Here is a 20933-nt window from a genome sequence, read left to right on the forward strand (position 1 = left end):
TGTAGTAGATAATAGTTGCTTTGGTCTGTGCAGCGTTTGATTATTATACACTACTGTGCTTTTGCGCTTGCTTTCTTAATAAGGCTCTTTGCTAATATACACACGGTCACGTGACCTTTTCAGCCGGCAGCAAATAAAGTGCATCCATCAACATACATTTTCAAATACAAAGTACGAGTGACAATAAATTTTACTACAAGTAAGCAAACAAATAAAGTAACAAATACAAAAGGGGAGGCGAGACTTCAATGAGGGGGCCCTCCTCACCAAAGCCTCAACACTCCAGGTGAAAATGTATGTAGCAAATATATATATAATACAATACAAATTTGTCCTGTAGAAACGTTAGACCAAAATTTAAGACAAGATTAACACTTAACTAGAGAGCACTTGCCACACAAAAGTACCGGCAGGTTCAGCAGTCTAGAGAACAAAACAGATCAGTTAAGGTCATCAGGAATTGAGCGCTTACCACCATTAAAAAGTTGGAGCAGGCTATTAAAAAGTCGGAGCAGGAGCCACTGACAAGTGGCATGCACTGCGATACCGCCAATTCCAAGAAGCAGGAGCCACTGACAAGTGGCATGCACTGCGCTGAGCCCCAGTCCCAATAAGCAGGAGCCACTAACAAGTGGCATGCACTGCGCTACCGCCAATTCCAAGAAGCAGGAGCCACTGACAAGTGGCATGCACTGCGCTGAGCCCCAGTCCCAATAAGCAGGAGCCACTAACAAGTGGCATGCACTGCACTACCGCCAATTCCAAGAAGCAGGAGCCACTGACAAGTGGCATGCACTGCGCTGAGCCCCAGTCCCAATAAGCAGGAGCCACTAACAAGTGGCATGCACTGCGCTACCGCCAATTTCAAGAAGCAGGAGCCACTGACAAGTGGCATGCACTGCGCAACCCCCAGTTCCTATAAGCAGGAGCCACTGACAAGTGGCATGCACTGCGCAACCCCCAGTTCCAATAAGCAGAATACTAAATAGAACAGACATTAGCAAACGGACACAAGAGAAGAAGGACTTACGTTTAAGGAACTGGAAGGCGCTCAAAGGGAGGAGTGGCTCTAACTGCGCCATCCAAAGTCCTGAAATTCGTAAGTATAATACTAAATAGAACAAACGTTAGCAAACGGACATGAGAGAGAAAGGACTTACGTTGGGAACTGGAGGGCGCTCAAAGGGAGGAGTGGCTCTAACTGCCATCCAAAGTCCCGAAATTCGTAAGTATAATCCTAAATAGAACAAACGTTAGCAAGCGGACGCGGGAAAAGAAGGACTTACGTTGGGAACTGGAGGGCGCTCAAAGGGAGGAGTGGCTCTAACTGCCATCCAAAGTCCCGAAATTCGTAAGTATAATCCTAAATAGAACAAACGTTAGCAAGCGGACGCGGGAAAAGAAGGACTTACGTTGGGAACTGGAGGGCGCTCAAAGGGAGGAGTGGCTCTAACTGCCATCCAAAGTCCCGAAATTCGTAAGTATAATCCTAAATAGAACAAACGTTAGCAAGCAGACGCGGGAAAAGAAGGACTTACATTAGGGAACTGCCAGGAGGGCGCTCAAAGGGAGGAGTGGCTGTCACTGCGCCATCCAAAGTCTCCAAAATCCTAAGTACAACAGACATTAGCAAGCGGGTGTGAGCAATTAAGTACTTACCTTGAGAAACCTCAAGGGAAAGAGAGTATATGTAAATGAAAACAGTTAGTAAGTAGGCGCACCACCAAAGTTGAACTTACTATGTTTGAAGGGCGACTGTAGGGTAGTACCTTTGGATTCTTGCAGCTGCAGTCTGCAAGAACCCAAAGGAGTACACCGGAAGTCGCCCTGAAGTAACGGCACTGGCAGAAATAAAGGATGAAGGAGAATGATGAAGGTAAGACGAAAGAAGAGATTGAACCGTGAGAACTGATTGTTGTTGTTCATATTCACGTGTCAGTTTGTTATTGTTTGCAAATAGTCACGTGATTATCAACAATGAACTCAACAGCGTCATAATATTGGCTAATCCACAATTCAACGCGTCGCGTGTCAAAATCCACTCAACACGTGCCGGCGCGTAAGTCACACGTTATTGTTGATAAACATGGGTGTTCAAATTAATTTCGGCTAGCCACCCTCCTACCGCCTGTACCAGCCTACCTGCAATTTTTATCTTGAATCAATTATCAAATTGGATATATTGAGACGGTCAAATTCACATCAAGTAACAAGATTAAAGGCACATTATACTTCCATTGAGTGGAGTTAGACAGTGTAGATAATAGACAAATTCACATCAGGTAAAAAGATCCAAAACACATTATACTTCCATTGAGCGGTGAGGGTATCTAATCAAGTAAGATGAAGAAAAATGAAACATGAAGGGATGTAATGTCTACCGACTGGTCTATTGCCTTTAAGCCAATTCTCGACCTTCACTCTAAGGCCATTTTTGCTGCAGGTTCCTCATCTGTTGGAAAGCCTGTGGTGAGGAAGATTCGGAGGGCCATACTAGCTGCTCAAGACGAGCAAGAGGAACCCATTGCCTTGCCTACTTCCTTGAAAAAGGTCACAAAATTCTTATACTGTACATGTATTTAGTTGTCTGATGATATACATAAATGTTACCTACAGGCAATAAAAGAATACTATGCCAAAAGTCTCAAAGACAAGGAAGAGGCAGACGAACGTGAGGCAGCGAGTCGCCCAAGAGAACCATCTTTCTATAAGAAACCCCTGTCTGAGTGGGACGTAGCACAGAAATTATTTAAGCAGGAGATCGACTCATATGACAAGGCCCAACAACAGAGTAAAGGCTTGGAGTATTCAATCAAGTACCGCACTGGGAATGCCAGGGAGTGGTTCAACAACATGACACCTTCACAACAGCAGGAGGTCAAGTTTGCCATGAAGAAATGGAATGAGGAGGGGGCGCCAGAAGAAACTCAGGCAATGTAAGTTTTACTTCAAATCTACAGTTATTCCAGTCTAACACTTTGGCTTGAGATATCGTAAGAATAACCTCAAGAAAACTCTGGAAGATTTTGCAGAGCAAATTCGGCGCACCATGGGTTGTCGCATAGTAATGCTTGTTAATCATAAGAAAAAAGCTAGTCAGACATTGTCCGTCAGTCTGTAAGTCATCAAATCAACATGGAAATCTCAAGACTAACTAAACTACTATAGACACGAAACTATGCCTCAGAATGCCAAGAAAAAATTTTCTGTGAGCTCGAGTGGTATCAAGGAGTGGGCTGCAAATGGATTTGAATCCTTTGGAGAATGGTCTAAGACTGAATTTTGTACGTGTTTCATTTGATTTTAAATATCATGCTCACTGACTATTAAATTGATAGACCCTTCAGAGGATTCAGACCATGCGGCTTCAGACTGTGAGGATGGACCTGTCTTACCTGAAATCATAGTAGATGATGAGGGGTATGCAAAACTTCCTCTTCGTGATGGTATTGGCCTCAAGGGCCAACATGAATTGATTAGAAGTATCTTTCATACTTCATACAGTAAGATCTAACATCTTCAATATGTGCATGACATTTGATTGACTCAATGGTTTGTAGAAGTCTGCACAGGTGGCTCTAGACCTGTACCTTGGGGCGTGATAACTGCCAGCCCGTCCAATTATTTGGAACCTGGTTCAGTTCCCACAGGATTTGTGGTCAAAGACCCTTCTCATATGAAGACAGAGGAGGTAAATTGTCTATGGATGCATTGGGAACGACATTCTGCTACAAATCAGAAGCTAGTTGTCTTTATTAAGGCCAAGGATGCTGATATTCGGGTCACTGGGAAGTCCAAGACGAAAGTAGTGAGCACCCTAGACTTAGATGAAGAAGATCAAGGCCGGCCGGCTCCATTTGCCTCTCATTTCACAGAACGTACAACACAGCCGGCCGCTCATGAGACAACACCAGATGATGTTGCCATCAATGACCGATACACATTTTTAGAAACCCTTAGCAAGAATGAAAACTACTTGGAGCTTGTGGACGCCACTAGGGACCTGGCAATATTAGCCAAACAGAATGTTAGTGTCACTTGGTGCTGTTTTCAATTTTATGGCTTATATGTCCAATAGCCAATTTCAGAGCGACACCAAGATTTGCCTACCTGGGCTGACTGGTCTTGGAGCGAAAATTATCTTTCCGAGGACATTCACACCTCATATGCGACATTGATGGCTAGCTTAAACAAGCTACAGACCTGTCCAATCTCAGGGCCATCATCGGCAATGCCAGTAATACTAGGAATTGGGCTCCTCTATAGGGAGTCTAAGCGTGTGATAGAGTATGAGGAAGACGAGGCTGATCCCAATACCCCTTTCTACCTACCTCATTCTGCTATTGATCTACAGTTCTTGGTCGCTCTGGATGAGGCTGTCCGGGAAGTCTTATTCTCAGTTGTTGGTCAGATTGAGAGGCTGAACAAAGAGGGACTCAGTGACGAGGTTGAGGATGAGGAGATGAGGATGGTGGTAGAGAAGGAAAGGCATGAGGTTGAGGAGAAGGATGTTGAGTCAGAGGAGAATGTAGTTGGGGGAGAAGAACAGCAGGAGTAGGAGGTTGAAGAGGTGGTGCAGAAAGGGAGGAAGAGAAAAATTAACCATGCTTCATCAAGTAAGTCCAAGAAGCCTAGGACTGAGCCTGTGGTTCGTAGATCAGGTAGGGCGAGGCAACCCTCTAAGAGATCCCAGAAGATATGATCTTGTATCCTCCATTGTCTTCATTGCTAGTCAATCTTGTACAGTAATTACATATGCTTGTCTAGACTCTCGCACTGCCTGGTGATAAGTTATGACTTGAGTATAAACTGGCTTTCCTCGCTCTATGTACATATATATTGGCCAGCCTGACTCCTACATAGGTAAATGCAGGACGGCTGGTATGCTAGTTTAATACCTGCAAACAGACCAGCCTGGCTCCTACATAAGTAAATGCAGGACGGCCGGTATGCTAGTTTAATACCTGCAAACAGGCCAGCCTGGCTCCTACATAGGTAAATGCAGGACGGCCGGTATGCTAGTTTAATACCTGCAAACAGGCCAGCCTGGCTCCTACATAAGTAAATGCAGGACGGCCGGTATGCTAGTTTAATACCTGCAAACAGGCCAGCCTGGCTCCTACATAGGTAAATGCAGGACGGCCGGTATGCTAGTTTAATACCTGCAAACAGGCCAGCCTGGCCCCTACATAAGTAAATGCAGGACGGCCGGTATGCTAGTTGAATATCTACAAAGTAAATGCAGGATGGCCAGTATGCTGGTTTCATACCTACAAACTGGCCAGCTTCATGGCTACCCAAGTATATGTAGGGCAGCTGGTATGCTAGTTCAAGCTTACAAACTGGCCAGCCTTGCCTGTACGTAGGTATATGCAGGGTGGCTGAAATGTTGTTTTAAACTTACAAACTGGCCAGCCTGATGGCTACCTAGGTGGATGCATGATGGCTGGTATGCTAGTTCAAAACATACAAACTGGCTAGCCTTACCCATACATAGGTAGATGCAGGGCGGCCGGTTTGCTAGATTAAGACCTACATACTGGCCAGCCTGGTTTCTACTGAGGTAGAGATATGGTTGGCCAGTATAATCTTAATCCCACATATTGGGCCACCCCACGTCTGCCTATGTAGAAGAAAGGCTGGCCAGTTACAAATATAGATGTGAAACAGTCAGCATCCTAATACACCAGCAAGCCTTGATATTGGTATACCTACGGCCGGCAGTTGTCTTACATCTACTGGCTGGTCATGCTTTTACAATAGTATGGTAGTGTATTATACATGTGGACTACTACTATACAAGGCCGGCCAGCATGTATTCTACATAGACCGGCCGGGGACTGGCTGGCCATGATTCTACAGGGTTTTGGCACATCCAGGGCACTGGTTCTACATGGGAAATTGACTGAAGTATGTGCTTAGCGAACTTCTGTTGGACAAGCCGGTCCTTGCTGTAGTATGTGACACTTTTTATGATCAGGTCCTATTTGCTGATATCCTATTGCAATTGAACCTATTCCTTCTAGGTTGATGCTACACCACGTCCAGTTCGTCAGCCAATCATCATCCCCCAGCGCCGAGTGCCTCATGGTTTTTTTGACGACATACCACATCGGGCTCACGTAAGTCATTAATGTCTAATCCAGGACTGTTTTTCCTGACTTGTGCATGTTCTCAGCACGCATCGCATCCAAGCACCCTTCGTGACCGACTTTCCTCTTTATTCCACACCGACGCCCACGATACGTCTTCACGACCCCGCCCTTTCCACTGGGTTCGAAGTCGTCTCTCTGGGAGACCAACCGGTGAAGACATCGGGCTTCACGGGCATCCCTCAGCAGTAGTCGATGTTCCGTATGCTAAGGGCAAACGTGTATGTTGTCTGTTTACTTCTCGAATATTCAAACTTCCTCTCATACAACACAGAGGAATGCATCGGCAAGAGAAAGACGGATGAAAATACCTCCGTTGAAACCTGGGAACACTGCCGCAAGCACCTCACGTCCTCCCAACAGCAATACCACACAACACTCTAATAGCGCGTCTCAAGCCCAGTCTTCGCAAGCACAGGCTGCTGTCTCCCCTTCCACCGCACCTCCCGCCGTCACTCATACATTTTCAAGCGCTAATCCTCATGTAACAATAAGACATGCTGGACGCTGGACTCGCTTCTGGCTTCTTATTTGTTGCACCTCTACTGAGTATACCCATGATCATCAGTAATGTATCCCGTGCGTTTCCTTGTCCTTTGCGAAGGATATCTCCCATCTCATCCTTCCAGTACATAAAATGGAGACATAAATTTAAGGAACACTACATACCGCGGTCGATTATAGGTTTTTGTTGTTGCCAACAAGCCTTCACTGATCAGAAAAGCGACTCTTCTCAATAAACATGTGTACTACTGAAATGAAAAATACTTGCACTTGCGTGCTCCAGAAATGATGAACATGTAGATTGGCTCCGGTCACATAAAGTAGGTAGCGAATCAGTTTACTCAGGCGACAGAAACACTTGCCTACAAGCAACCTATGCTTCTCAATGTCTCGAAAGCGCAACCTTCCCTCCAACTTCAGTGCATCCAGGTAAAGTTAGTTGAACCATCGCGAGATCCCCTCTTACGCCAATTACCTGCCCACCAGCCAATGTCGAACCAATGTTAATCACTAGGAGCTCGTTCTTGGCAAATTTTGAGACCTGTTTCTTCTCTGTACGAACATCCAGCAAACAGCGGAGAAGGAACGAACTATTTTCAAGCTCTAGATTCTCTTGAAAATGCAATCATGGCACATCCAAAACGAGGATGCTCACCGGTATAGACCTTCAGGAGCTTCCCAACCGCACTCAACACCTGACCAACGAAACGATCCACTCTCAACAGCGTCGGATTAAATTTGGTGCGAATATCAATCAGTCCTCCTCGAAACTGCAAACTTCACGCGATTGTTCTCAGCGCGCAGAGGATCCTGCTGGAAACGGGCTTGCACGGTTCCGGCCCTGAGTGTTTTTTGTTACCATCACCGGACAAATCTTGACTTGTTGCCCTGGCCCGTGAGGATAGAACCACTAGCAACACCACCTTTGAGTTCGTGGACCTCAGCACCAGGCTTGTTGACATCGAAGGAACGGATGAGACCGGGATCGAAAGCAAAGTCGCGGACTGGGATAGGTGGACGCTTTGCAATGATTTCGTTGACAGCGTCGATGTCGTATTCCAGTTGCGTATCGGGACGCTGAGCGACGGCTCGACCACCGTGCCTGTTAGGAGAATTAATATAACAGTGGATGATCCATGCTACAGAAGACTCACCCTTGATGAATGCAGCGATTGCGATTGTTGCTCAAGAGCTTGATCAAGTCGACCTTGTTCTGAAGAATATTGATGCTTTCCAGCTTCATTCAACCATAAGATCGAAAAGAATACGGGAGGACAGTATCATCTGCAAGACATAGCAAAGGTAGTGAGGCGCAATTTGGTGTATGGACCGACAATGAACATGGGAGTTAGGACGGCGAGGTTGATCCGAAACGAGGCTTGGGCGCTTCAGTTGCACAGCCTGCTAGAAGCTGTGAGGCAAACACGAGGACGTCGCAGTTTAAACTTCCAGTGCACTGAGGCTCGTTGTGTCTTGCTGTCAACACGTCGTGACCTGCTGAGGGACATATCGTTGTAAGTGGTGATTCTAAACTTTGTGGGATGAAGACTGAAACGAAGCTCCGTCTAGATGTCTTCAGCTATCGTTGAAATACAGGAGACCTCGAGCAGAATGCCTCGTCAGAAATTTGAGGGACATACCAAAGATGTCTGGAGTGCCATACATCTACCAGGCGGACAACGGATAATGACTTGTTCAAGGGACGGCTCGCTGCGGGTATGGGACTTGAAGAGTGGGAAACAGATAGGAGACGACTGGCGGGACGGTGACGGTCCAGTGTACACCATAGCGTTGTCTCCGGACGGGAAGAGAGTGGTCAGCGGGAGTGAGGATGGCGGAGTGAGGTTGTGGGACATGGACACAGGCAAAGTCATCGTGACATGGATGGGGCATACAAAGAGAGTGAGGACTGTTTGCTGGAGTGGAGATAGTCAGCGAGTCTTGAGCGGATCTGAAGATGGGACTGCAAGACAATGGGATGTAGAGGGCGGAGAGGCCAACCTCGCACCCATCAAGACAGGGCACGAATACGTGTTGGCAGTCGTCTACTCGCCAGATATGAGCATGTTTGCAACTAGCGGGCTCGGACAGCGTCATGCCAAAATTTGGGATGTCAAGACGGGCAAGCTTGTCGCCACTTTTGAAACAGCTGATGTGCTGTGGTGTCTGGCTTGGACTCCAGATGGAAAAACACTTATATCCGGGTCATACGATTCCTCGATTAGGACATGGAGCACCACAACTTGGAAACAGATCGCAGTGTTGCATGGGCACACTTCTTTCATCACATCCATTGCAATATCTCCGAATGGCCGCATCCTCGCAAGTGTATCACATGACAGCACAACGAGATTATGGAACCTGGACAACAACCTGCCTATCGGTCCGCCCCTCCGAGTCCAGGATCCAGATTGGCACTACGTGCGTTCTGTGTCGTTTTCGGGAGATGGAAAGCTACTAGCCACTGGCTGCTTCGACCATAATGCGTATATATGGGACATTTCTGGGATACTAAAAGAAGCTGGCCTTAGTGAACTTCTGTTGGACAAGTTGGTTCTTGCTGTATGTGTCACTTTTTATGATCAGGTCCTATCCTATCGCAATTGAACCTATTCCTTCTACTAGGCTGATGCTACTACATCATGTCCAGTCCGTCAGCCAATCATCGTCCCCCAGCGCCAGGTGCCCCATGGTTCCAATAGCAATACCACACAACATTGTAATGGCACATCTCAAGCCCAGTCTTCGCAAGCACCGGCTGCTGCCACTGCATCTCCCGTCGTCACTAACACAACTCCAAACACCAATCCTCATATCATAATCAGACATGCTGGACGCTGGACTCCCTTCTGGCTCTTCATTTGTTGCGCTTCTGCTGAGTATACCCATGATCATCAGTAATGTATCCCGTCCGTTTCCTTGCCCTTTACGAGGGATATCTCCCATCTCATCCTTCCAATACATAACATAGAGACATAAACTTAAGGAACACTTTACATACCACGGTCGATTCTATGTTTTTGTTATTGCCAACAAGCCTTCACTGATCAGGAAAGCGACTCTTCTCAACAAAGATGTTTACTACTGAAATGAAAAAAAAACACTTGCATTTGCGTGCTCCAGAAATGATGAATATGTCGATTGGCTCCGGTCACATCAAGTAGGCAGCGAATCAGTCTACTCGGCCGACAGAAATACTTGCCCACAAGCTACCAATACTTCTCAATATGTCTCGAAAGCGCAAACTTCCCTCCAACTTCAGTGCATGCGGGTAAAGTTAGTTGAACCTTCGCGAGATCCCCTCTTACGCCCATTATCTGCCCACCAGCCAATGTCGAACCAATGTTAATCACTAGGAGCTTGTTCTTGGCAAATTTTGAGACCTGTTTCTTCTCTGTACGAACGTCCAGCAAACAGCGGAGAAGGAACGAACTATTTTCAAGCTCTAGATTCTCTTGAAAATGCAATGGCACATCCAAAACGAGGATGCTCACCAGTATAAACCTTCGGGAGCTTCCCAACCGCACCCAGCGTCGGATCAAACTTGGTGCAAATACCAATCAGTCCTCCTCGAAACTGCAAACTGCAAGCGATTGTTCTCAGCGTGCAGAGAGACGATCGTGCTAGAAACGGGCTTGCACGAGTCCGTCCCTTAGTGTTTTTTGTTACGATCACCGGACAAATCTTGACTTGTTTCCCCGGCCCGTGAGGATGGAATGACTAGTGGCACTACCTTAGAGTTCGTGGACCTCAGCACCAGGCTTGTTGACATCGAAGGAACGGATGAGACCGAGATCGAAAGCAAAGTCGCGGACTGGGATAGGTAGACGCTTTGCAATGATTTCGTTGACAGCGTCGATGTCGTATTCCAGTTGCGTATCGGGACGCTGAGCGACGGCTCGACCACCGTGCCTGTTAGGAGAATTAATATAACAATGGATGATCCATGCTACAGAGGACTAACCCTTGATGAATGCAGCGATTGATGTTTGTTGCTCAAGAGCTCGATCAAGTCGACCTTGTTCTGAAAAATATTGATGTTTTCCAGCTTCATTCAACCCCGGCCAAGTACTCCGGTATCTGCAGCCAAGAGTATGTTACGTTTACTGCGATTAGTAGAGCAGCGTCCATGACGAGATCGAAAAGAATACGGGAGGACAGTATCATCTGCAAGACATAGCAAAGGTAGTGAGGCGCAATTTGGTATATGGACCGACAATGAACATGGGAGTTAGGACGGTGACTCGGTTAATCAGAAACGAGGCTTGGGCGCTTCAGTTGCACAGCCTGCTGAAAGCTATGAAACGAACACGAGGACGTCCCGGTTTAAACTTCCAGTGCACTGACGCCTTCGTGTCTTGGTATCAACACATCGTGACCTGCTGAGGAACATATCGTTGTAAGTGACGATTTTGCACTTTGTGGGATGAAGGCTGAAAGAGAGCTCTGTCCAGATGTCTTCACCCATCGTTGAGAGACAGGAGACCTCGAGGATAATGCCTCGTCAGAAATTTGAGGGACACACCGATTCGGTCCGCGGCACCATACATCTACCAGGCGGACAACAGATATTGACTTGTTCAGCGGACGGCTCGCTGCGGGTATGGAATTTGAAGAGTGGGAAACAGATAGGAGACGACTGGCGGGACGGTGACAGTCCAGTGTACACTATAGCGTTGTCTCCGGACGGAAAGAAAGTCGCCAGCGGGAGTATGGATGGCGGTGTGAGGTTGTGGGATATGGACACAGGCAAAGTCATCGTGAAATGGATGGGGCATACAAAGGGAGTGAATTCTGTCTGCTGGAGTGGAGATGGTCAGCGAGTCTTGAGCGGGTCTGACGATGGGACTGCAAGACAATGGGATGTAGAGAGCGGAGAGGCAAACCTCGCACCAACCAAGACAGGAAACAAATTGGTGTGGGCAGTCGTCTACTCGCCAGACATGACGATGTTTGCGACTGGCGGATCCAAACAGCATGCCAAAATTTGGGATGCCAAGACAGGCAAGCTTGTCACCACTGTTGAAACAGCTGATGCGGTGTGGTGCCTGGCTTGGACGCCTGATGGAACCGCGCTTATATCTGGGTCATACAATTCCTTCATTAGGATATGGAATACTACAACTTGGAAACAGATCGCAGTGTTGGATGCGCACATTTCTTTTGTCCGATCCTTTGGAATATCTCCGAATGGCCGCATCCTCGCAAGCGTATCCTGGGACAGCACAGCACAATTATGGAACCTCGACAACAACCAGCCCATCAGTTCGCCCCTCCAGCATCCACATGCCGTGGCTTCTGTGTCATTTTCGTTAGATGGAAAGCTACTAGCCACTGGCTGCAGCGACAAAAATGCGTATTCATGGGACGTTTCTGCGATACTCAAAGAAGCTGGCCTTAGCGAACTTCTGTTGGACAACCCGATCCTTACTGTATGTGACGCTTTTTATGATCAGGTCTTATTTATTGAGATCCTATCGCAATTGAACCTAAATATTCCTTCTAGGCTGATGCTACACTATGTCCAGTCCGTCAGCCAATCATCATCCCCCAGCGCCGGGTGCCTCATGGTTTTTTTGACGACATACCACATCGGGCTCACGTATGTCATTAACATCTAATCCAGTACTGTTTTTCCTGACTTGTATGTTCTCAGCACGCATCGCATGCAAGCACCCTTCGTGACCGGCTTTCCTCTTTATTCCACCCCGACGCCCACAATACGTCTTCGCGACCCCGCCCTTTCCACTGGGTTCGAAATCGTCTCTCTGGGAGACCAACTGGTGAAGACATCAAGGTCCGCGAGCGTCCCTCAGCAGTAGTCGATGTCCCGTATGCCAAGGGCAAACGTGTATGTTGTCTGTTTGCTTCTCGAATATTCAAATCCCATCTCATACAACACAGAGGAACGCATGTGCAAGAGAAAGACGTATGAAAATAATTCCATTGAAACCTGGGAACACTGCCGCAAGCATCTCACTTCCTCCCAATAGCAATACCACACAACACTCTAGTGGTGCATCTCAAGCCCAGTCTTCGCAAGCACAGGCTGCTGTCTCCACTGCCACCCCACCTCCCGTCGTCACTAACACAACTCCAAACAACAATCCTCATGTCATAATCAAACACGCTGGATGCTGGACTCGTTTTTGGGTCTCTATATTCTGTTCCTCTTCTGAGTATACTGACGGTCATCATTAATCTACTCTGTTTATTTCTTCATCTCTAAAAGATGTTCTTTGTCATTTCTTATAATTTCGTTGCGCTTCTACTGAGTATACCCATGATCATCAGTAGTATATTTTCCTTTTCTCGTCAAATACATATGTAGATTGGCTCCAATCACATCAAGTAGGTAGCGAATCAATCTACTAAGTCGACAGAAACATTTGCCTACAAGCCCCCGATACTTATCGATGCTTCTCGAAAGCGCGACCTCCTCTCCAACCTCAGCACGCGCGAGTGAAGTCAGGTGAACCTTCGACGAATGCCCAGTAAACGGCAGAGAAGGAACAAAATGAGATCGCTTCTTGGACCTGAACCAAGTGGCACCCCGACTAGGACCTCGAAACTCAAATTTCAACATCGCGCTCAACAGCGCCAAGGTTGCCAAACGGCGCCTTTGCGCATCCATACTAACTCTTAGACCTTTCTCTTCTATCTAGACATACTCCAGAAAACTCCAAAAACAATCAAATAAGTATATAAACCATGAACAACACTAACAGACAGACTCTACAGCTCATGGCGCCCACTAAAGCGCCAGAGAAAAAGAACCAGCCAACTACGCTACCTCACACAACTAATCATAACCCCACCGCCCAAAGGAATCAGATGTTGCAGGATGACATTGAGGCGTTACCGGGAGCAGTCACGGGTTTGGACTCGGCTGAGAAGTATCTCACCAATGTTCTCCTTCGCCAGGCTGACGAACCTCTCTCCCTGCTCCACCTGGTGGGCATCCTTTTCCAAGTCACCCAAATGGCCAAACCCATCCCACTTGCCGTCACCAACGCCATCAGAGCTGTAGCCTTCATTCTCAAACAGCAAGCCGCCTCGGAAATAGCGGACGTAGTCGCCAAAGCGGCAGCCAAACAACTCACGAATTCCCTCTCGACCAACATCGTGAACAGTGTCATAGCAGCTATCGCCCCTCAAGTGGCTTCCATACACACCACTGCAGAATCTTTGATAGGAACGTTGGCGCAATCGAAGCAACTTCACGACGCAATAGAAAGGGAAAAAGAGGAAGAAAAGAATGATCTCAAAACTGCAGCTGAACGCATCGAGGATGCGGTGGACACCCTATACGAATCCATCGAGGACTGCAATAACTCCTACAAGCTCCTCACACCGTCCCTCAAATTCACTCAGGACCGTCTCAACAACCTCGCGACTCAGCTCTCCCAACCCCCACCAGTTATCACGCAGCCAACAGTCACTCCCCCAGCCTTCCCTACCTACAGCTCAGTAGCAGCTGCCAATCTCCCCCCGTCCATTGACCAAGCGGTAGCCAGAGCATCTCTTCGAGCCAAACAGATATTGCTTGACCCAACGCCGGGCCACTCTCTCTTCCTGGCAGAAGCCACTAATGCCACCATTGCTAAGCGCATCTCTGATATCCTCTCTGAAATACGTGGCGAGGGAACCCCTACAGGCGCAGTCCGCGCGGTCCAGCGCCTTCGCAATGGAGGTCTGATAGTGGAGCTCGACAATGAACAACTAGCGGGCTGGCTCAAAGGCCCTACAGGCCGAATGCTGCTCGAGTCTCAACTGGACTCGCCGGCATGCATACGGGATAGGACCTATTCCATCGTAATTCAATTCCTGCTGATCACTTACGAGATAGAACATGATGACTTCCCTCGTCACATCGAAGCTGAAAACCACCTCCCCCCTAATTCGATAGCATCCATCCGCTGGATCAAGCCCCCACAACGTCGTACAAGAGAGCAACGCACCGCCTTCGCACTCCTCCAGATCACGGACGTCGAAACCGCCAACAACATCCTGAAGGAGGGCATATGTATTGATGCCCATCGCTATGCTGTCAATAAGGACCACAAGGAACCCCTACGCTGCGCCAAATGCCAGAAATTCGGGCACATGGCTCGCAACTGTTCCTCTCCTCATGACGTTTGCGGCACATGCAGTGGCCGTCACTGGACTACACAGTGCAACGCGTTCCGAACCGAATGCTGCGTAAACTGCAAGAGCCAAAACCACACCAGCTGGAGTCGCAAGTGTCCGGAATTCATCCGCCGTTGCAAGACCTTGGACGAACAATACCCGGAGAACAAACTCCCCTTCTTCCCTACCAGCTCCACCTGGAACCCAACCATCCGTCCCTCAAGGGCACCAACCTTGACGCCCAATCATTCTACTTCTCCCCGCACTGCAGAGCTGCACACACCACCCCCCGCTATCAACACAAGCAAGCCACTCTCCCCTTCAAACGCGTTGACCCTCTGCAGCCAACTGCGACTGCGCCTGTCCCCCCGATGAGCTCTCACCCCCCCTCAACTCCCTCGACTACGTCCACTCCTGCGACACCATCAACCCCCTCGTCACCCACACCCCCTTCTACTCCGGTGTCGTCACCTACTCCCTCGTTGTCCACCTACACGACCCCCATTGCCAGCCCCAACTCTCTCCTCCCAAATGTCTGAACAACCCAACCCCGCCCCAGGCAGTCTTAGGATATGGCAGCAAAACCTCAACGCCTCGCTAGCGGCTCAAGAGTCGCTGATGAACAGCCGGGATATCACTAACCACGATCTTCTAATAATTCAGGAACCATATATTAACTTCCTTCGTAACACTCGCGCCAGCCACCGCTGGCATGTCCTATATCCTACTAACCATCTCACTCACCCTCAGGAACGCTCACGAGCAATCACCTTTGTCAACACTTCGCTCGACACGAACACGTGGCGACAAATTCCATTCCCGTCATCCGACGTGGTTATTGTACAAATGACTGGTGACTTCGGTGCATGCACCATTGTAAATATATATAACGACTGTACCCACCAGAATACCCTAATTGCCATGGAGACCTTCCTCAGTCAGAACATTGCTCTGCTCCGTCCAACGGCAGATGACCACATGCTCTGGCTGGGCGACTTCAATCGCCATCACCCCATGTGGGAGGACATTCGTAACTGCCACTTATTTAACTACCCGCTCTCTCAACCGCTTATTGACCTGATCGCTGACTATGGTATGCTACAGCTACTTCCTTGCGGCATCCCCACCCTCCAATCCAACAGCACTGGCAATTGGACTCGGCCAGATAATGTACTCGGCACAGAGGGCACTCTCGACGCTGTCATCGCATGTGACACTGAACCAGCGAAACGAGGCCCCAAAACGGACCACCTCCCTATTATACTAATGCTTGAACTAGCAGTCACCCGAAAAGACGACGTCCCTCGCCCCAACTGGCGTGAGGTCGACTGGGAGAAATTCAAAGAGGTCCTTAGCGCCACACTCGCACCCACCCCTCCACTCCCACTCGCCTCAGAGGAAGAATTTCAGCAAATGGCCAAATTTGTCACGCGAGCCATCACGTCCACCGCTGAAGCATGTGTACCTCTAGCAAAACCCTGTCCACACTCCAAACGCTGGTGGACGCGTACCCTCTCCGACCTACGCAAGCAGGTCGCGAAGCTCAGCCGAAAATCCCACCAGATGCATGGTCTCCCAGATCACCCATGCCATCGGGAACACAAGGCCCTCAAAAACCGCTATGCCGATGAAATCGCTGCCACCAAGAAGCAGCATTGGCTGGAATGGCTAGAGGATATCGAGGGTAATGATCTCTGGACCGCTAACCGCTACATCTCTTCCACTCCGAGCAACGGGGGGAAGTCGCGCATACCCACCCTTCTTGCCAAACGACCAGACAGCAGCGAGATAGAAGCTACCACCAATGCTGAAAAGAGTGCCGTCATCGCAGAAGCTTTCTTTCCCCCTCCTCCTATCACTGACTCTGTCCCCACTGACTACATTTATCCAGACCCAATAGCTCCCCATACTCCCATCTCATCAGCCCAGATCACTTGTGCCATCTCGAAGCTTAGCGGATATAAGGCCCCAGGGCCCGACAGCATCCGCAATATCGTTTTCAAACAATGCTCTGACGTACTAACCCCTTATCTAGTCCATCTTTTTAATGCCGTTTTCACCTATAATACTTACTATGCCCCTTGGAAGACCTTCACGACGGTCGTACTTCGAAAGCCCGGCAAGCCGAATTACACAGTACCGAAGGCCTATCGCCCTATCGCCCTTCTTAACACCACATGCAAACTTCTCACTGCCGTCGTCGCTGAACAACTAACCTATCTACTAGAACACCATCATCTCTTGCCGAACACCCACTTCGGCGGCCGCCCAGGACGCTCCACCACCGATTCTCTCCACCTCCTGGAACATACCATCAAGAACGCATGGCGCTCGCACAAAGTCGCTTCGGTACTTTTCCTGGATATCGAGGGTGCCTTCCCGAATGCAGTCACCAAACGGCTGCTGCACAATATGCAAACCCGGTGTCTGCCTTCAGCACTCGTCAACTTCACGGAACGAGTCCTCACGAATCGCAAGACTCAGCTGCACTTCGACGGATTCACTTCAGATTGGATCGATATTAATAATGGTATAGGACAGGGCGACCCTCTCTCAATGATTCTTTATATTATTTATAGCGCTGACCTCGTAGACATCGCGAAACCCAGACGAGGACGCGCATCTCTCTCAGAACTAACCCTTGCCTTCGTTGATGATACAGCCCTGGTGGCCATAGGTAAAGATTTCAACAATACTCATCACATCCTCAAGAACATGCTAGAACGGCCGGGCGGAGGCTTTGATTGGTCACGGGACCACAACTCCAAGTTCGAGACCAACAAGTTCGCGCTAATCGACTTCTCCATGAATAGAAGAAAGGATCGTCCGGCATTACTCCTTCGTGGAGTGGTCATTCGTCCCTCCCCTACTCACCGTTTTCTAGGCGTCATCATCGACCAAGAACTGCGTTGGAAGGCTCAAGTTGACAATGCCCTGGCCAAGGGCCTAGCCTATGTCCTGCAGCTCCGACGATTGTCCACCATGTCCAAAGGTATCCCGCTCCGTCTCATGAGGCAACTCTACCAGGCCACAGCTGTTCCCAAAATGCTCTATGCGGCTGACCTCTGGTTCACACCAGCATACCGTGAAGGCACTGACACACTGCAGCATGGCTCCTTAGGAGTGGCCAAGAAACTAACCTCCATCCAGCGCATTGCTGCCATTGCCATGACCGGAGCCATGAGGAGCACCGCAACTGACGTGCTCGAAGTACACGCTAACCTACTACCCATGACCCTCCTACTCCAGAACACTTGTCACCGAGCGGTCACCAGAATGGCTGCCCACCCAGACACCCACCCCCTCTACTCTGCCCTCCGAACAGCTGCAAGCCGATATGTCTCGTCCCACCGATCCTCCCTCCACCGTCTCACCCGATTCTTCCAGATCAACCCATCCGACATCGAAACCCTTATCCCAGCTCGACGTGCACCTTCCTCCCCCAACCTATATGACACGCACATCGCCACCTCTTGAGAAGAGGCCATCGCCGAACACCATGACCTGCCAGACAACATCCAAGTATACAGCGACGGCTCCGGACACGACGGACACATAGGCGCAGCTGCCATACTCTTTCGTGCAGGCAAATCCCCCGTACCCTCCGTTACTATCTGGGCACGGACGAGGATCATACCGTCTTCGAAGCCGAAATGGTTGGCCTGACCTTAGCCGCTAAGTTGATTGCGACTGAACAGAATCTCACCTTCCCACTCTCCATCTCGGTTGACAACCAGGCGGCCATCCTATCAGGTGAGAGTTTCTACACTAACCCAGGTTCCTACCTAGCTGCGAAATTTCAGAGAATACTAAGGAAGATCAAGCGCGCGAATCCGAATTTCAAGCTAACGCTCCGCTGGGTTCCTGGACACGAGGGAGTACACGGGAATGAGGAGGCAGACAAAGCGGCGAAAGTAGCAGCAGAGGGAAGGAATCGCAACAGCCCCCGTGAGCTTCTCCCCAAATATCTTCGTAACAACCTACTGCCGCTCAGCCTCTCAGCCATCAAGCAAGCTCACAGAGAACGTACCCATGCCAGATGGGCCACATTATGGTCCACCTCCCCCCACTTCCAACACATCCAACGCATAGACCCCCTCGCAATCAAACGCTCATTTCTCAAACTCACATCATCCTACTCGAAACACCTCACCGGACTCTTAATAGGACTGCGCACCCGTCACCTCCCTCTAAACCAACATCTCTTCCGCCTAACGAAAACTGAATCCCCCCACTGCCCTCATTGCCCGCAAACCGAAGAAACTGTTCACCACTTTCTATTTGAATGCCCTCAGTACCTCGCAGCACGTCATGTCATGTCCCGTGCCCTAGGGCGGAAATCCACCTCGCTTTCTCACGTTCTGGCAGACTCAGACGCCATCACTCATCTCGTTCGGTATGTTAATCAGACCCGTAGATTGAAATCCACGCTAGGTGAAATTTCGATGCCCACAGCATGACCACTCTGACGCACTTTGTCCAGTTATCACTCTACGACCACTCTAATGCCAACACACCATATCCCCCATCCTACCCTATCACGACATAATCCTCACCTAATCCCTACACCTCAGCTCGCCCACACGAGATCCCTGGTCTCACCTTGGGGACTACGCCAGTAACCGCGGATACATGATGTACCGACACGTTGGACGACCCGTCTCCTCGTCCAACCAGGAAGCGCACCTTAACTTCCATGTCCCTTACCTTATGTCTATCACTCACTTACTGAACACCCCAACTGATCTCTGTTTGGTCCGCGACAGCGGCCGAGCACGCGTTATATATTTCACGATAGTTCTTACCCACGCAATCTTACTTATAGTCTTCCCTTAGTCTCTTACATTGCCCATCTAAAACGGCCGGCAGGAACGGCGGACTGGTGGGGTACGCCTTACACCAGTGCATTTGGGGATGCGACAACGGGACGGAGCACAGGGCTCCTTGGCTAGACAGTACTGTCCTACATAGAGTATACCTCTCAATGGACAATAATTGGATAAAATAAAAAATAAATAAAAATAAAAAAAGGAACAAAATGATTTCAAGCTCTAGATTCTGTCAGAACGCGAAAGGATATCGATCGAGGATGCTCACCAGTATAGACTTTTGGAAGGTTACAATCGCACCCAGCACTTGATCGACGAGACGGTCCGCTCTGCATAGCGTAGGGTTAATCTTACCAATCAGTCCTCCCGGAACTGCGAACTGCAAGTGATTGTTTTCGGCGTACAGGGAGACGATCTTGCTGGAAACAAGCTTGCACGGTTCCAGCCCCGAGTGTCTTTTGGTAGAATCCCCGGACGAAGCTTGAATCCTTGCTCTAACCCGTAGGATGTCTGTGAGGATAGAACCACCTTTGAGCTCATCGATATCAGCACTAGGCTTGTCGATATCAAAGGAACAGACAACGATAAAACTGGGATCGGAAGCAAAGTCGCAGACCAGGATAGGTATATGCTTTATAATGTATTCGTTGACAGTGTCGATGTCGTATTTCGGTTGCATATCAGAACCATGAGTGACGACTCGACCACCATGCCTGTTACAAAAATCAATACAACATCGGATGATCCATGCCACCGATGACCCACCCTTGACGAATGCAGCGATTGATTTCTGGTGTTCAAAAGCCTGGGCTTCCACGATTAAGTCGACCTTATATGATGTTTTCCAGCTTCGTGATTTTGACCGTGCCAAGTGCTCGAATATCTGCAGCTGAGGGCATGTTTCGTGTCTTGCGATTAGATGAAGAGCAGCATCCATGACTGCGGCATCGTCAAGCATGATAGACATCAGAATATCGTGACCGGGACAGTCCATGAAGGAAACATGGCGAATGAGTTTCATCCTCTGACCGCATCCTGACCGTTCGCAAAGAGGATCTTCTTCCTTGTCTGAGTGGTACTATCGATGGCAGCCTGGGCAGGGCATGCCTCGTTCCCGCATTTGTAGATCTATGAAAGTGGTTCTCGAGATCGACAATGGATAAAATACAAATCAGAAAGGACATACTTTTAAATGCCGTCAAATCAACAACAACAGCGAGCACACAGGAGAAACACATTGTATAAACGAGGATCAAATGAATCTGAAGGGGATAGGAAGACGCCTTGCTTTATGTGCTTTACGTTGGCGAAGCCGCAA

General features: G+C 48.9%; 7 protein-coding genes across 7 annotated transcripts; 3 read left to right on the forward strand and 4 right to left on the reverse strand.

The window, feature by feature from the left end:
* Positions 1–375: 375 nt before the first annotated feature.
* HD556DRAFT_1306145 (uncharacterized protein) lies at positions 376–1926 on the reverse strand (the record flags this gene model as incomplete). Its single annotated transcript, XM_041299877.1, has 12 exons — positions 376–423; positions 473–495; positions 527–749; positions 784–852; positions 938–981; positions 1031–1090; positions 1161–1168; positions 1287–1363; positions 1413–1449; positions 1539–1610; positions 1660–1669; positions 1740–1926. The coding sequence occupies 12 exons, from the start codon at positions 1924–1926 to the stop codon at positions 376–378; spliced, it is 858 nt and encodes a 285-aa protein (XP_041162904.1).
* A 447-nt stretch (positions 1927–2373) lies between these two features.
* On the forward strand, positions 2374–6728 carry HD556DRAFT_1463521 (uncharacterized protein; the record flags this gene model as incomplete). Its single annotated transcript, XM_041308293.1, has 12 exons — positions 2374–2550; positions 2617–2936; positions 2989–3117; positions 3169–3284; positions 3339–3503; positions 3561–3691; positions 3743–4027; positions 4079–4554; positions 5923–5956; positions 6027–6122; positions 6179–6373; positions 6427–6728. The coding sequence occupies 12 exons, from the start codon at positions 2374–2376 to the stop codon at positions 6721–6723; spliced, it is 2421 nt and encodes an 806-aa protein (XP_041162905.1). The 3' UTR covers positions 6724–6728.
* A 789-nt stretch (positions 6729–7517) lies between these two features.
* On the reverse strand, positions 7518–7899 carry HD556DRAFT_1463523 (uncharacterized protein; the record flags this gene model as incomplete). The annotated part of the gene is made up of 2 exons (XM_041308294.1): positions 7518–7758; positions 7811–7899. The coding sequence occupies 2 exons, from the start codon at positions 7897–7899 to the stop codon at positions 7518–7520; spliced, it is 330 nt and encodes a 109-aa protein (XP_041162906.1).
* Positions 7900–10390: 2491 nt separating this feature from the next.
* On the reverse strand, positions 10391–10787 carry HD556DRAFT_1440431 (uncharacterized protein; the record flags this gene model as incomplete). The annotated part of the gene is made up of 2 exons (XM_041306112.1): positions 10391–10568; positions 10729–10787. The coding sequence occupies 2 exons, from the start codon at positions 10785–10787 to the stop codon at positions 10391–10393; spliced, it is 237 nt and encodes a 78-aa protein (XP_041162907.1).
* A 2613-nt stretch (positions 10788–13400) lies between these two features.
* On the forward strand, positions 13401–15325 carry HD556DRAFT_1306148 (uncharacterized protein; the record flags this gene model as incomplete). The annotated part of the gene is made up of 2 exons (XM_041299878.1): positions 13401–14471; positions 14810–15325. The coding sequence occupies 2 exons, from the start codon at positions 13401–13403 to the stop codon at positions 15323–15325; spliced, it is 1587 nt and encodes a 528-aa protein (XP_041162908.1).
* A 79-nt stretch (positions 15326–15404) lies between these two features.
* HD556DRAFT_1232777 (uncharacterized protein) lies at positions 15405–15701 on the forward strand (the record flags this gene model as incomplete). Its single annotated transcript, XM_041297541.1, has 1 exon — positions 15405–15701. A coding segment is annotated over one exon (297 nt), but the record flags the coding sequence as incomplete, so codon positions are not given.
* Positions 15702–19601: 3900 nt separating this feature from the next.
* HD556DRAFT_1463533 (uncharacterized protein) lies at positions 19602–20761 on the reverse strand (the record flags this gene model as incomplete). The annotated part of the gene is made up of 3 exons (XM_041308295.1): positions 20377–20761; positions 19884–20328; positions 19602–19766 (listed from the first exon to the last, which is right to left on the reverse strand). The coding sequence occupies exons 1-3, from the start codon at positions 20634–20636 to the stop codon at positions 19602–19604; spliced, it is 870 nt and encodes a 289-aa protein (XP_041162910.1). The 5' UTR covers positions 20637–20761.
* Positions 20762–20933: the final 172 nt, after the last annotated feature.

The sequence above is a fragment of the Suillus plorans genome, assembly GCF_016647745.1.
Source record: "Suillus plorans strain S12 chromosome Unknown HD556scaffold_14, whole genome shotgun sequence".
Classification (NCBI taxonomy): domain Eukaryota; kingdom Fungi; phylum Basidiomycota; class Agaricomycetes; order Boletales; family Suillaceae; genus Suillus; species Suillus plorans.